The sequence below is a fragment of the Tubulanus polymorphus genome, chromosome 8 (assembly GCF_964204645.1).
Source record: "Tubulanus polymorphus chromosome 8, tnTubPoly1.2, whole genome shotgun sequence".
Taxonomy (NCBI): domain Eukaryota; kingdom Metazoa; phylum Nemertea; class Palaeonemertea; order Tubulaniformes; family Tubulanidae; genus Tubulanus; species Tubulanus polymorphus.
Genome location: NC_134032.1, coordinates 13,763,201 through 13,777,347, shown reverse-complemented (window position 1 = coordinate 13,777,347; position 14,147 = coordinate 13,763,201). Strand labels below are relative to the sequence as shown.

Sequence of the window (14,147 nt, the reverse complement as noted above, 5' to 3'; positions counted from 1 at the left end):
TTCTTATAAATATTTGTACAACTATAAAATAAATACATTCCAGAAAGTGACGGCATTCCTTCATGTGAAGAGAGGAGAGAGAGAGAGAGAGAGAGAGAGAGAGAGAGAGAGAGAGAGAGAGAGAGAGAGAGAGAGAGAGAGAGAGAGAGAGAGAGAGAGAATATAGGAGAGAGAAGGGGAAAGAGGGAGGAGAGAGGGATAGACGAGAATGAATGAGGGAGGAGAGAGAGAATATAGGAGAGTGAGGAGAGAGAGAGAGAGAGGAGAGTGTATTATGACAGTGCATTAGTGCATTAATGTAATCGCCATAATTCAGAGTCATAAAGAGACCGGATGGCCGCCGTCATCCGTCCTAACACACACATATAATATCAGTAGTACTAACATGATAAAACTATTCATCTATATACGGTATCAAAGACGGGGAGGGTGACAAGGGTGTGAGGGATAGATGAGGTTGACGAGAGCATCGAGGATATGATGAGGGTTCGGGTGACACAGGTGTGAGGTACAGAGGGAGAGTTAAAATCGTTCGAGCTCAGACCAGGGACCACTGATCCGACACGCAGACAGACAGACAGACAGACAGTCGTTTGTAGTCTAGTTACACACCTATCAGCATTTCATACACAACATTACGTGATGATGTAGTGTTTAATTACTGTCAAACATGTCAGATACAAACAAAAACCTTTCATAATAAACCGCGGTAGTAAACACACCGCAGCCCACACCCCAGTCCCTATCAGTGCCGGCTTTAGTTACAAAATATAAGAATGTAACAGTTGTCACATTACAAGTCATTATTTATTTTTCACATCGAGTGTCATTCGAATAGTCATAGATATGAAAGACGTTATCTAAAATTATGACGGCTTTTGACTCATAAATTTGCTGGCTTTCTGGCGAACCCTCGAATATGTACTTTCATATATGAACTTCTGAGAAAAATCAATTTTAAATTTTGAACCTTTTTGTTACCGACATTATCTGAGGAACTCGGGTTCTCTGACGCTAAGAGGTGGATACGTCAGTCGAACTCGGGTTCTCTGACGCTGAGAGGTGGATACGTCAGTCGAACTCGGGTTCTCTGACGCTGAGAGGTGGATACGTCAGTCGAACTCGGGTTCTCTGACGCTGAGAGGTGGATACGTCAGTCGAACTCGGGTTCTCTGACACTGAGAGGTGGATACGTCAGTCACTCATAGTCAACGTTGCTCATTTTTATTATTCGCAGATGACGATTGTTCAAGCATAAAATAACCCGTGATTAATAAATTTACGCCGAACTAAGTAAGTTATTACGCGGAAGTTGATTAATCATTTTCCTCCGAGCGTACCTGCCAGAAACACGCAGCGCTACTAATCATCGTCGCCGAATTACGCAATAAAGGTTTATTTCAACCTTTTTAACCGACAGCGATAACTAATCAATTTACGGGTTTTAAATGAACCCGTTTTCTTCAATGTGACAATATCTTAACGATCAGTTTATAATTTCTCTCAAAACAGGTCCTAAGAACCTAATAATTTAAAACCTAATTATCAATAAAACGTACTATTTACAAATTCTAATAAAGCCATTTTCTTTGATACGGCAAAGATCTAAAAAATAGGTTTATAAAGGTCTTTAATACGTTTATTTCAACCTTTTCCAGGCAAGACATGAAAATAATCTATTTTCAGGGTTTTAATCAACCAGTTTACTTTGACTTTGCAAAGATCTAAAAAATAGGTTTATAAAGGTCTTTAATACGTTTATTTCAACCGTTTCCAGTCAAGACATGAAAATAATCTATTTTCAGGGTTTTAATCAACCAGTTTACTTTGACTTCGCGAAGATCTGAAAAATCGGAATTTTTAATTTTTCGTCTTTTAATATCGAGCAAAAGATCTTATTACGTGTTCATGCGCGGGAGATAGCTGAGGGGAAGAAAATCCTATTAATATATTTCCTGTCATCGCGCGCCCCGGGGGGCTGATAACAGCGATGACGAAATCTACACGTTATTCAAGACAGGTGGGTGAAGGCTCAGGGGTAACTTATTTTAGTCCAGAGCTCTTACAAATCAGGGAATCCAAAATTCCCTGATTTCTCCAAGACTTTCTCTCACCCTTGACAAAAAACTCGATTAAAATTATAAGATATTCCTTGATTCAATCATAAGATATCCTCAGTGAGAGCTGTTTCTTATCAAGAGGTTTCTTGTGCCACTCGTCACCATCAAGAACGAAATGACACCAAAAATTCAAATTCCCTGATTAGATTTCAAGATATCCTCAGTGGGGGCTGTTTCTATTTAAAGAGGTTCTTTGTGCCACTGGTCACCACCAGCAAAGAACAAGATACCAAAAATTCAAATTCCCTGATTAGATTTCAAGATATCCTCAGTGGGGGCTGTTTCTATTTAAAGAGGTTCTTTGTGTCACTCGTCACCAGCAAGAACAACAAGACACCAAAATTCAAATTCCCTGATTAAATTATAAGATATCCTCAGTGAGGGCTGTTTCTTATCAAGAGGTTCCTTGTGTCACTCGTCATCAGCAAGAACAAGAAGATACCAAAAATTCAAATTCCCTGATTAAGTTTTTAAGATATCCTCAGTGGGGGGGGGGGGGCATTTCTTGACGAGAGGTTCCGCGTGCCATTCCTCACCAGCAAAAACAAGGAGACACCAAAAATTCTATATTGCCTGATTTTCAGCTGATCTATAAAAAAAACCCTGTTAGTCGCAAATGTAAACTATTTTTCAATTATTCACATCAACAGCTGTCAACGGAGAGTTACTCACACTAAACGCTATCACACCCCCTGAATGCCTAGACGCATAACTAACTATAGAGTCACTTCACTCACTATAGCCTCAGGGGTGTGTACCTCCTATTCACTGAGTACAAACACACTATGACTAAAACTAAAATCCATCCCCGCAGTCAAAACGTTTAAAATAATTGCTTTACGTTAAATTCGAAGCGTGTCAGGTCTTTCCGAATGTCATCAATACGAACAGGTAAGACTGATAAGACTACCCTACTACCCCTCGTAATCGATAATGAACCGAGCCGAAAAACAAAATGGTCGTACATTCGATATGATGAAAATAAAAAGATTTCTCTATTTGTTTTCGACGGTATAAACAGTCGCAACGACGTTACTTACCGTTTCGGCTGATGTCGAATTCGACTAGGTTCATGAAATTAGCGAAATCCGGCGGAATTCTCTGAATCTCATTGTCGCTTAGACCCAACCGACGAAGTTGTAGCAAACGAAAAAATCCCTGCAAAAAATCACACGCACAGAAACAATTCAGAAACTACCGAGTTGTCAGTCGACGAATCTACGCTTAAATCGAATTTCTGACGTTTTAAGACGATTCCAAAGACGAAGTTTGACAACTTACCCTCGGTAAATCGCGTATTTGATTGGCGTCCAAAAGTAATTCCTCTAAAGTTCGTGTATACCGCAAAACATCGTCGGGAACGTTCGTTAAACTGCAGTGTCTGCGGTCTATATAATCAACCTGCCGATTACAGGCGCGAAATATCGGCATACACTTAAACATGACCGCTAATTGAACATCTAAATCTGATCCTAAATTATTCCTGTCGGTTTAAAACGGCACATTTACGAGTTAAATCCGTGTTAGAAGTGTGAAAAGAGAGAACCGTCATCAGCGGCCAGCATGACGTCACCCGGTTCCCACAATACAGCGCAATGACGCCGTACCGGACTCAATGGCGAGGGCGCGGACCCGATCGTCGGAACTGAAATGGAATCGATATCGGACAACATCGGGAACAGACGCGGATGCAAAACCGGCCACTGGAACTAACACGGGCTCGGATTCTGGGAACAACGGAATTGGAAACGGACAAAAAAACCTGGACACTCTTTTGAAATAAATTATTGTTCTACACCCTTTAGACAAAATATGCATTAGATTGTAAATTTTAGTGATTATTGATAACTTTAAATCCAGTAACTTAATTGAAAAATGGGGCAAAATAATATAAACAATACCGCTGGTGCCCTCTATCAGTAATTAATAGAACTACATTTTGACAGTTCTCGCATCGATTTTTCCGTTGAGTTTTTTATGTTTTTCTCACAGATTTATTCGTGGTACGTAGAATTTCTCATATCTTATTGTAGCCCTCATCAACGTCCAGCGGTTAGTCGGAGATTAAACCGAGCCGAGGGTGAGGATAAGACAAAAAAGTCGAAGAAGAGAGAGTGATACGATTAATTTCAGATTTTTTGAAACTTGATTGTTGAGATCAAGTATAGAGTGACAGTCTGCATTTAAACCTTTTACTGTTTAAATACATAATTAACGTTACGTTTTCTAGACATGTTCAAAAATAATTTGAATGATTATTTCTAATTTTAGAATTTTTTCCAACAAAATGGAATGTGATATTCTCCGGAAGAGGAGACGATAGATTTTGCGTCCATTTTTTTGTTGACGTATCGGGCCGTCCATCATCATAACTTGCCGCAGTACGCTTTGAATACATTCCACACCGTCGTAACGAACTACGAATAATTGCAAAATGGCGTCCAATAAAACACTTGCGGCCGGTTTGAGTCCGTCGAAAGATTTACTCGAAGATTTCTGGAACGAGTTTAAAGATATCGAGCGAAGCGGGAGTATTTGTCTGACAGACGGACGTCTGGACGTCGAACACGAAAACGAGGATACAGAAACGAGCGGCTCAAAAACTCCCGATGGTACGTGTTTTAGTTTTAGTTATACACTAGGTGGCGCTGTCAGGTAACAAGGCTCTAATAGATCAAGGAAGATCATGGAATTCTGACTCTTTCTTGAAAAGTCAGGGAATTTGAATTTTTGTGTCTGGTTCTTTGGAATCTGGATCTTGCGGAAGGAACCTCGTGATAAGGAATAGTCCCTGTTGAGGATATCTTATGATTTGGAGAAGGGCCCCTGAGGGATCAAGGATGTATGAGGGGAATTTGGTGGGATCTCCCTGCCAGTCTGAACCTGCATTACATATTCATATACTAGGTGGCGCTGCTGTAGATTTGACGATGCATATTTTTGACTTACGAAATTTTCGTTTGTAGAAGGCGAAAAAGAGTCTAAATGGTTAAAAGAAGCGGGCTACGGCCACCTGGTGTCGGAAATAGAAAGTGGAGTTGTCGTCGACGTCGATGAAGTTTTAAATCAGGAGTTCTCGTCTCTAACTCGTCAGCAGGCGGAGGCCGTTAAACGTCGCTTTGAAACTCTTCACGTCGTTCACTCAAATAAACGCCAAAGACACGTCGATGTGAGGCGCATCTTCTCACAACCTCCTGAGGTAAATACCTCATCTCATAACCTACCCTCCCTAAAACCTACTGAGGTTATTTCCTCCTCTCACAACCTACCCTCACAACCTCCTGAGGTAAATACCTCCTTTCACAACCTACCCTCCTTACAACCTACTGAGGTAATTACCACCTCTCACAACCTACCCTCACAACCTCCTGAGGTAATTACCTCCTTGATCCAGAGGTATATACCTCATAACCTCTGCAGGTCTGAAATGTTACTTAATTTCTTACCTCCATACATATGTATGTAGGCCTACTTAATATAGTATCTACTCACAACTTCTGGGCTGGGTTTCATAGATGTGGAAGAAAAATAGTCCCTGGGAATATTTTGGAATTCGTCAGTTATAACCATGGTTTCTCATTGTTACTATGGTGGTTGTCGCCCAGATTGAAGATTTACCACTAGGGATAACTTTGATACTCAGTCTATGGAACTGGGCCCTGGAGGTCTACAAAATATTACAGTTGATTGTTTATTCTAATGTAGGGAACTGTGCAAGCGGGAGACAGTGCTAGCGCTCCGGTCTCTCCGGAATTCCTCCGTAACTCCGATCAAACTAAACACAAGCGTAGAGGTAGCGCTAAAGGTCAGCACATCTTCAAAAACCGTGCCGAGTACAACATGACGGCAACGGGCGACGATGTCGTAGAGGAGGCCTTAGCAACTACTGGTTAGTTACCTTATCAACATGTACAGTTAAACTCAAAGTATTGTATCCCTTTCTTATGAAATGGCAGTTAAAATAGCATTATTTAGAGAAGTTCTTCAGGGTTTCCAGCGGACCTTCCAAGTCCTTCTTTGTCCTTCTTTTTGAAAACGTTTAGACAAACATCATCTTTGTCCTTCCAAATTTTATTTTTTCGTGTATTTTTCGTGCGCAATTGTGTCGAGAATTTGACTGTTGAAGTATTTTATTAGTAAGGCCTGGTAATTCACTTGTCAGTGAGATTGAATATATAGTTTTTTCTCGAGAGAAATTCTAAATGTTTCTCCATATTTTGTTAAGAGCTTTGAGAGAATTTTATATTGTGAAAAACTATTATTATTGTTGTAGGTATAGAGACTATAAGTATTCAACCAACGGGAACGATCGTAGACCGCGACCAACCGCCGCATAGATACTCGATATCGGCGATTACCTCGGTGATTACCGATAACGAGATATCGTTTGAGATCGACGAGGGCGGCGGCCTCCTTACTCCCGATCAGAAACTAGAATTTGGCAATAGAAAACCACGCGATTTACCGGTAGGTTAATACCAGCTGTAGCTGCCACCAGATGGCGTGATTCGCAGTCAGTTTTACGTTAAGGGTCTAAATAAGTTCATTTTGTAGCAATTTTTGACTGGATTCTTAAGATCTAGAGTAAATTTGATTCAATTTTAATGGAAAAGTAGAAGAAATGCGGATGACTACACGTGACACCTGTATTTTGGATCCTCACTTGCCACAAGTGGAATCGTCTATCGCCGCAGTAGTTGGATGTCCTATTGCACATGAGTGACACCTGGTGGATCCATACTTGCCACATAGAATCCTCTATTACCGCTGTAGTTGATGTCCTACTGCGCACTAGCGACACCTTGTGGATCGTCGATGACCTCAGTAATTAGTTCAAACCCCATTTAACCCTACCACCCCTCTTCAAAACGGTGTGATGGTTTATTTCATTCAGGTTTTTCGATTGAAAGAGGAACCGCTCGGGTGTACGACAATCAACGATTTGAGCAATGAAGATTTGTGTCGAATAAAATCATTGGCTTTAATTGAATTGACGGCTGTGTTCGATTCGCATCACATCGTTTACTACGCGAGGAAATCGAAGAAAAAGAATAAAGGTTAATTTCGTCGCTCTGATTACGGTATAACGTGTTTGATTATTTCTATCATTATTTTAAAAAAGGATTTTTTTTGTTGTTGTAGATACAGGAGTGTTTGGTGTATCGTGTGGTTTACAGCTGGAGCAGGACCGCCGTAAACAGCCTAATCTACGCGTGCCTTTATTCTTTAAACAGGTAATAAACAAATATCGTCTCATCCAAACTAACGTTCATCTCTAAAATTGGTTGCGTTCTAAAATTTCGATTATTGTTTCGTCCGTTTCAGATAATTGATAATTTGATGAACACGTGTCTTCATGAGGAAGGGTTGCTCAGGGTTCCGGGATCAGCGTCCAGAATAAAGGTGAACGTAAACCCTCTTTTTACCCTATTTCCCCTTCATCATCCTACACTCTGCTTTAGGGTCTCGGGATAAACATTACTTTGAAAAAATCTATAAAAGAATGTTGCGTAGAATGTAAAAAATCTGTTGAAATTATGTGTGATCCTTGTATTTTTCGTGAGAAAAAAGCCAATTGAAAGGATATGAAAAAAAGTAAAAATTTAGGAGTTCATCAGTCTGGACCACTGCAATAATGAGGGGGACCTGAACCTTCTCCAATATCCCTTCTCTCTATCAATCATCTAACAGTTTTCTGTTGGATTCTATTTTCAGGCCCTAAGAACAGATATTGAAGAGAAATTCCAGACCGGTTCATTCAGCTGGGAGAACGTACATCCTAACGACATGGCAGCTATACTTAAACAGTACTTACGAGAATTACCCAGTCCTTTACTCACTCACGAGTACCTCGAGGCCTTCGCGTTGATAGAAAGTAAGTACTCGGAGTACCTCACCGCATTCGCTTATACTCAGTGCCAGGAAACATTAAAAGACGGCATTCATTATATTTGTAGATATAGCAGACCGGAAACAACAAGTTAAAGCCCTAAATTTACTCATAATCCTTCTGCCAAATACAGAACAAGAGATGCTTAAAGTAAGTCTAAACTTCTGAATGTTTTGTGATGGGTTATTAATTTGACTGAAAAGTTAGAACGTTGAAAATGACCTGATGGATCTTGATTTTTGAATTAATCTAGATTTGACGCGAAAAATCTTGAGTATTTGAAATATCTATTTATTTAGAATCGAAATTTAATGAAATGCTTTTGAATTTGTTGTCAGTTGTTGCTACGGTTTCTGGCAGAGGTGATCGCCTGCGAGGACAACAATAAAATGAACATAAACAACGTATCGATGATCATCGCTCCGAACTTATTCCTCAGCCAATCGCAGGGCAATCGTAAAAGCGTCATTAAAGATTTCGAAATCAATATGGCCGCCGGTACCGCTAACATCGTCCGGATGTTGATTAAATATCAGGATATACTGTGGACCGTAAGTAGCATACCAGGGGCGGATTTCGGGGGTGGTCTCAGGGCTCCTAACCTCTACCTTCCCATTCCCATTCAGGCTACTCTTTTCTTCAGAAGACAGAAAACCTACAAATTTGACACATACTGTGAATTTGCATCTTTAAGGGAATATTTCATCAAATATATCTAAACAGCGAGAGTGGGATCTCGCTTATGGCCTTTGACATGGCTGCTTTATGCCTTTTCTTTCCTTTTGACTGATAGATGGAATTTGTTTCGTTGTAGGTTCCATATTTTATGATTACTCAAATCAGACATCAGTACGAAAGCGAACAAATTAAAAAGTCACGTTCGGTAAGATTCCGGTCGGGAATCCGGCGCTACGGGATATATCTTTAACTGTAACCGGTCCCGCGATGATTCTAATTGAAACTTTTTCATTGTTGTTTTTTCGTAGATTATGAAATTATTGACGAAAAAAGACAAATCAGAAGCTTACAAAAAAACTGCCATTTTAAATGAGGTAATGATTTCTGAAATAAATTCAGTCTATCATGATTTATGCGCAAAATGAATCTTCTGTCTGATGCATGATGGCCACTTTCCTGGAAATCAGAGAAGAAGTTAGGGAAATTACTTCTCGTCAAAAAGTCGGGGAATTGTCAAGGAATTTTCTTTTCTTTAGAAAAGTCAGGGAAACTTGTTAAAAAGTTAAAGATCAGGGAAAAGTCAGGGAAATTTTATGCCTAAAATCAAACTGTTTCCGCCTATGTCTTACTTATTTGACTGTGTTAATTGATTGGATTCTAAGCAGATGTCTGGGAAAATAATGTGCATGTCAGGGAATAGTGATGGTTTGGTATTTGGTAAAAGCAAGTCAAATAAAAGTAGCCACTCTGATACAGTCATCTACAGTAATTTTTAAATAGAAATGCTTAAAAACAGAAGACTAATAATATAGTAAGACAATCAGTTCATTTAAAGATTGTGATCTTGACTGAAGGGGTTCATACGAACTGCGGATTGATAGCTGTAAAACAGATACTACTGATTTGTTTTTGATGTTTGTTCGTGTATTTCAGGAAGATTATCAGAAGAATATAATCCGAGTAACGACTCATGCCGGCTCGACGACGGGTAAAACTGCCAAACCGATTCAAATCGATGATAAAACTACAGCTTTCGATGTCATCGTGAAATTCCGTCAGTTCATGAAAGTTCAAAATGGTGCTGGAACGTAAGTTTATTGAATTAGATCTGGTCCCCCCTTCTCAGCCCTTAACCCTCTCCTGGTCTCCCCTCTGAACCTGGTCTCCCCTTCTCAGCCCTTAACTTCTCCTGGTCTCCCCCTCTGAACCTGGTCTCCCCTTCCCAGCCCTTAACCCCTTCCAACTGCTCTTTTTCTGCTCTCTGTCTCCTTTCCTTCTCGACACTCTATTATCTCCAATCTCTCTTCCCCTTTCACTCCTCACCCCTCTTTCCTATTCCTCTCATTCTCCCATCTCTTCTCACTATCTTCCTCTTTCTCTTAAGCTCTAACCCAGTCTATGTCCTCACTTTCTCTCTCTTTACTTTCAATGTTCATCTCTAACGCAATCTATGCCTCTCTCTCACTCCCTCTTCCCAGTCTTCCTTTCACTTTACAGCTCAAATACAGTCCATGAATTGTTTTATTTTTCAGCCGGTCAAATTCTGACAGCTCAATAAACGTCAGACCGCGACGACCGAGTTTCGCTAAAGACTTAACGCATTTATACGAAATTGGTGGAAATATAGGTAACAATCGCTTTATCGTTTATACCATAGCCCTTTCAGTGCGTCTACACTGCAGTGCAGTGTATAAATTGGTGATGGATTTTGATAGTGCTAGTACGCTGCACCGCAGTGTATTTATGTTATTCGTAATTAGTTTTCATCTTTATTTGGTCTCTATTGAAAGATGGCAGCAGGTGTATCAAATGGTGAAATATTAGTAACTTATGATACACCGAGCTTTGGTGTAGACGCGCTATAGCAGTATTCCCGTTTTTCAACACACTTGGGTGGGGATTTTTTTAAATGTTCAAATTATCACCAGGACTTTCAGGAATTAATTATTCAGCACTGAGAGAATTAAAAACATCGAAATCGTTGGGAAATTTCTACGATTTATCATATTATTTGTTTTGATTGATGATTTTTAGGGGAAAGGTGTTTACATCATAAAACACGAATGTTAGCTCTGTACCATGTGAATCCTAACGCTGAGTGGGTGATTAAAGATGTGATATCATAATCATCAACCAATCACAGAGCAGGATCCCACAAATCGACCAATCATGGACTAGGAAACCTGCAATTGACCAATCGATGCATTAAGTTAGCTTTATCGACCTATCACAGATCCACAATGAACCAATGAATATCTCATCACCTATATATGTTTTAACCCTCCGTGGGTTCCCGGTAAACTTAAGTTCCACCTATTGCCAACAGAGGGCATTTTAAGTGTGATTTCTCACGAGACTTTTCATTTGCTGAAAACGAAATCGCACAATTTTGTTGAGCCGCATAGAAACGACTTGTTTTTCAAATTACTCGGTAGTTGTTATTGATGTTTATTTATCGAACCAGTGGAAAAAGTGTAGCAATCAAGTAGATCGCGTTGGTTAAAGTGGCAAAGAAGTGAGTTATCATAGATCCCCAAAGGAAAGTTCCACCATAGGATAGATGAAATCATTTCAATAGTTTGCTACGATGAGAGCAAAAACATTTGCCTTGGAATTTTGCTCGTCTTGGGTAGAAGTAAAGTTGAAATTTTTCAACTTTTCAACTCATAATTTCATGCGATAATGACCTATCATCATTATCCGACTGCCCCAGAATTTGCTTGCCACGGAGAAAACTTATTATCGACATAATATTTGAATTAAATGATGTGTTTAATCAACAAATGCGTAGAATTTTGAGTACAGGGTTAAGAGGGGAGTTCAGTATTAGTATATGAGGGGCGTTAAGCAGGGCTGTGAACTGGTTCTCTATGTTATTACACTATTATTGATTAGATTAAATACTTAACGCACTATGAGATTAATTAATCACTGTTTATGGATTTAATTATTGTTTTATTAATTGTCAAAGTGTTGATCACTGAACGACGGTCAGTTATCGTTATTATTCAAATATCTATTAATTTATTCATAAAATTTAAAAAGTTGTTATAAATATCTCGAAAAGTCTATTTCTTAAAAACTGTTCCCGCGTGTAAAGATGGGTGTAGGTCGATCTTGCAACTCGGTAGCATAGAATATTGGATCGCTGGCAGTGGCAATCCCGTCCCAAAGAACCATCGACCTATGCGTCCTTGCGACTACTAGCAATGCCAGTCGTGTAATTTCTACACGTACCACTAGTGACACGATGTGCCTTGTCTCTGCTAGCCGCAACTGACCAACTCTTGCCACCAATGGAGACTACTCGCGCTGATAATCGCATTTGATATTGTGACCAGTCACGATTCGACCTACGCCCGACTTAAGGTTACAACATTCCCGACAATCAACCAGATTATGTTTTAATTGTAATATCCATCGTTGATTGATAATAAAGGTCACATTCCTCTCGATCTGGTGTTTATGAATATTATTCATATTATACAGATCGATTCTGCATTTATATTAATGATTATGATTAATATTTTATTATTGATTTCTGTTAGTTATTTTTTAGACGATACTCGAATTGAATGTTTTTAATTAACTATATTTCTCCCACGTCGTTGAATCATGTCGCAAAATTTTCTCTACGCTTTGGTAGAATTATAAACGCAGTTTTTAAATGAACCGAAGCCATTGTTGTAATACTCATTGTTGTAATCGAGATCATTGTCGCCTTGGAAACATGAGATTTCAATTAAGCGGTACAGCGATTCTGTGTCGTCATAAATGGGCGGGATTCATTGTCACGAAAGGTGGTGGGATACAATGTGTCGTATGCGTAGGCGCGAGATGTTATAAGTGGGTGGGGTTATAACTGTCATCAAGGGATAAGGGTGGGGCTGTCTCTGTCATTAAGGGATCAGGGCGGGGTCAGTTGTCACCTGTCACTATTGTTTAAATCGTTTCTAATAAATTACTTATTCATGCATACAATGAATTAAATGGTTTTTCTTATCACTTGCAGAGGTTTTTTCCAGTTCTCCTGAAGTTTGTTGTCAGTATAGCCTCGTGCGACTCCGTTGGTTGGAGGCAGTCAAGCTCTGGCAAGCAAGGATAGCCCACTCTGCATTGTCTTAAAATCTCAGTATAAGGAATGATACTGGTCCCAGTTGCACAGTTGTGACAATGTCGAAAACCCAGTAATTACTGACAGTGATTCAGAGTCAGTCCTGATGCTGAATACTGTACAGGCGTGTCCCGGGTTCAAACCCAGTAATTACTGATAGTGATTCAGAGTCAGTCCTGATGCTGAATACTGTACAGGGGTGTCCTGGGTTTGAACCAAGTGATTACTGATAGTGATTCAAAGTGGTCCTGATGGTAAATAGAGGATGTTCAGGGGTGTCCCGGGTTCAAACCCAGTAATTACTGACAGTGATTCAGAGTCAGTCCTGATGCTGAATACTGTACATGGGGTGTCCCAGGTTCGAACCCAGTTATTACTGACACTGATTCAGAATGATCCTGATGCTGAAGAGGATGTACAGGGGGGTCCCGGGTTCGAACCCAGTGATTAATGATCCTATTCCTGGTTCAGAGTGCTCCTGATGCTGAATAGAGGATGTACTGGGGTGTCCCGGGCTCGAACCATCGTGGCTCTTTATATCCTAGGAAAAGAACTAATCGCAAACTTTAGTCTGAATCTACAGTCCTCCGCTCTACCAACTGAGCTATCGAGGGATGAATCATAACCGTCAAGTGCTGCCTCTATACAGATCGTTGTTGGTGAATTTGTGAACTAATTTATTACTCACATGCCGCAGTAGGAATTGTGCTCTATCAAGTTAGTTCGCACGTTCACCGCTATCGCCATACATAGGGGCAGCACGTGACGATCAAAATATTGCTGGCAATTTTTTACTACAAATTTGACAAACTTGGATGAAGTAACGCTTTACCCTCAGGTCTTTGCAAAGAAACAAAGCCATTGAAAAACAGTGAAAATCCTCTCCAAAGATTATTTAAAAAAATTATTTTTACGCTAATTCAATCTTACTGACAATTGAATTAACAGGCCTGACTTAAAGAGCCCTTTTAGTAGTATTACTTCAACAGTTGAATTTGTGACAAAATTTCGTGCGAAAAATACATAAAAATCAAATTTGGAAGACGTTTTTATCAAAAGGAAGGACTTAAGAGTAAAAAAGGACAAAGGTGATGTTTGTGTAAAGTTTTTCCAAAAGGACTTGGAAGGACCGCTGGAAACCCAGGGCCTTCCTCCAAAATTAGCATTTAGCCGAGTTGCTACAAACCACTGATACCAAACTTTAAGACAGTGGAGTGCCTCATAACCCCAAACTAGTTACTTTCTAGTATTATATGAGTCCAGCCTTGAGGGCTGCAACCGATTCCTGGAAACTTCCTAAATAAAAATCACAAATACGTTATCATATGCAGTTGATCATAAATTT

At 39.8% G+C, this 14,147-nt stretch overlaps 2 protein-coding genes across 9 annotated transcripts in view; one reads left to right on the top strand and one right to left on the bottom strand.

Annotated features, from left to right (window-relative positions):
- Positions 1-3,690, bottom strand: part of LOC141909853 (protein scribble homolog) — a 47,496-nt gene extending 43,806 nt beyond the window's left edge. For all 8 annotated transcript variants that reach the window (XM_074800502.1, XM_074800503.1, XM_074800505.1 and 5 more), the window contains exons 1-2: positions 3,402-3,690; positions 3,161-3,278 (exon numbers count right to left, since the gene is read on the bottom strand). In XM_074800502.1, the coding sequence (XP_074656603.1) occupies positions 3,161-3,278; positions 3,402-3,563 (280 nt within the window). In that variant the 5' untranslated portion in view covers positions 3,564-3,690. The remainder of the gene's footprint in view (positions 1-3,160; positions 3,279-3,401) is intronic.
- A 360-nt stretch (positions 3,691-4,050) lies between these two features.
- On the top strand, positions 4,051-12,653 carry LOC141909602 (rho GTPase-activating protein 18-like). Its single transcript, XM_074800102.1, has 16 exons — positions 4,051-4,123; positions 4,392-4,732; positions 5,087-5,319; positions 5,826-6,009; positions 6,394-6,587; positions 7,015-7,177; positions 7,263-7,354; positions 7,446-7,523; positions 7,836-7,995; positions 8,078-8,160; positions 8,349-8,561; positions 8,825-8,893; positions 8,997-9,062; positions 9,622-9,776; positions 10,221-10,315; positions 10,723-12,653. Exons 2-16 carry the CDS (start codon positions 4,555-4,557, stop codon positions 10,812-10,814), a joined length of 2,055 nt encoding a protein of 684 aa, XP_074656203.1. The 5' UTR covers positions 4,051-4,123; positions 4,392-4,554; the 3' UTR covers positions 10,815-12,653.
- Positions 12,654-14,147: the final 1,494 nt, after the last annotated feature.

Excerpts from the sequence above, each read along its gene's own strand:
- LOC141909602 (XM_074800102.1), top strand. The coding sequence starts at position 4,555 with ATGGCGTCCAATAAAACACTTGCGGCCGGTTTGAGTCCGTCGAAAGAT. Across the intron at positions 7,524-7,835 it reads GATCAGCGTCCAGAATAAAG|GCCCTAAGAACAGATATTGA; the intron begins GTGAACGTAAAC and ends TTCTATTTTCAG. Across the intron at positions 8,161-8,348 it reads CAGAACAAGAGATGCTTAAA|TTGTTGCTACGGTTTCTGGC; the intron begins GTAAGTCTAAAC and ends ATTTGTTGTCAG.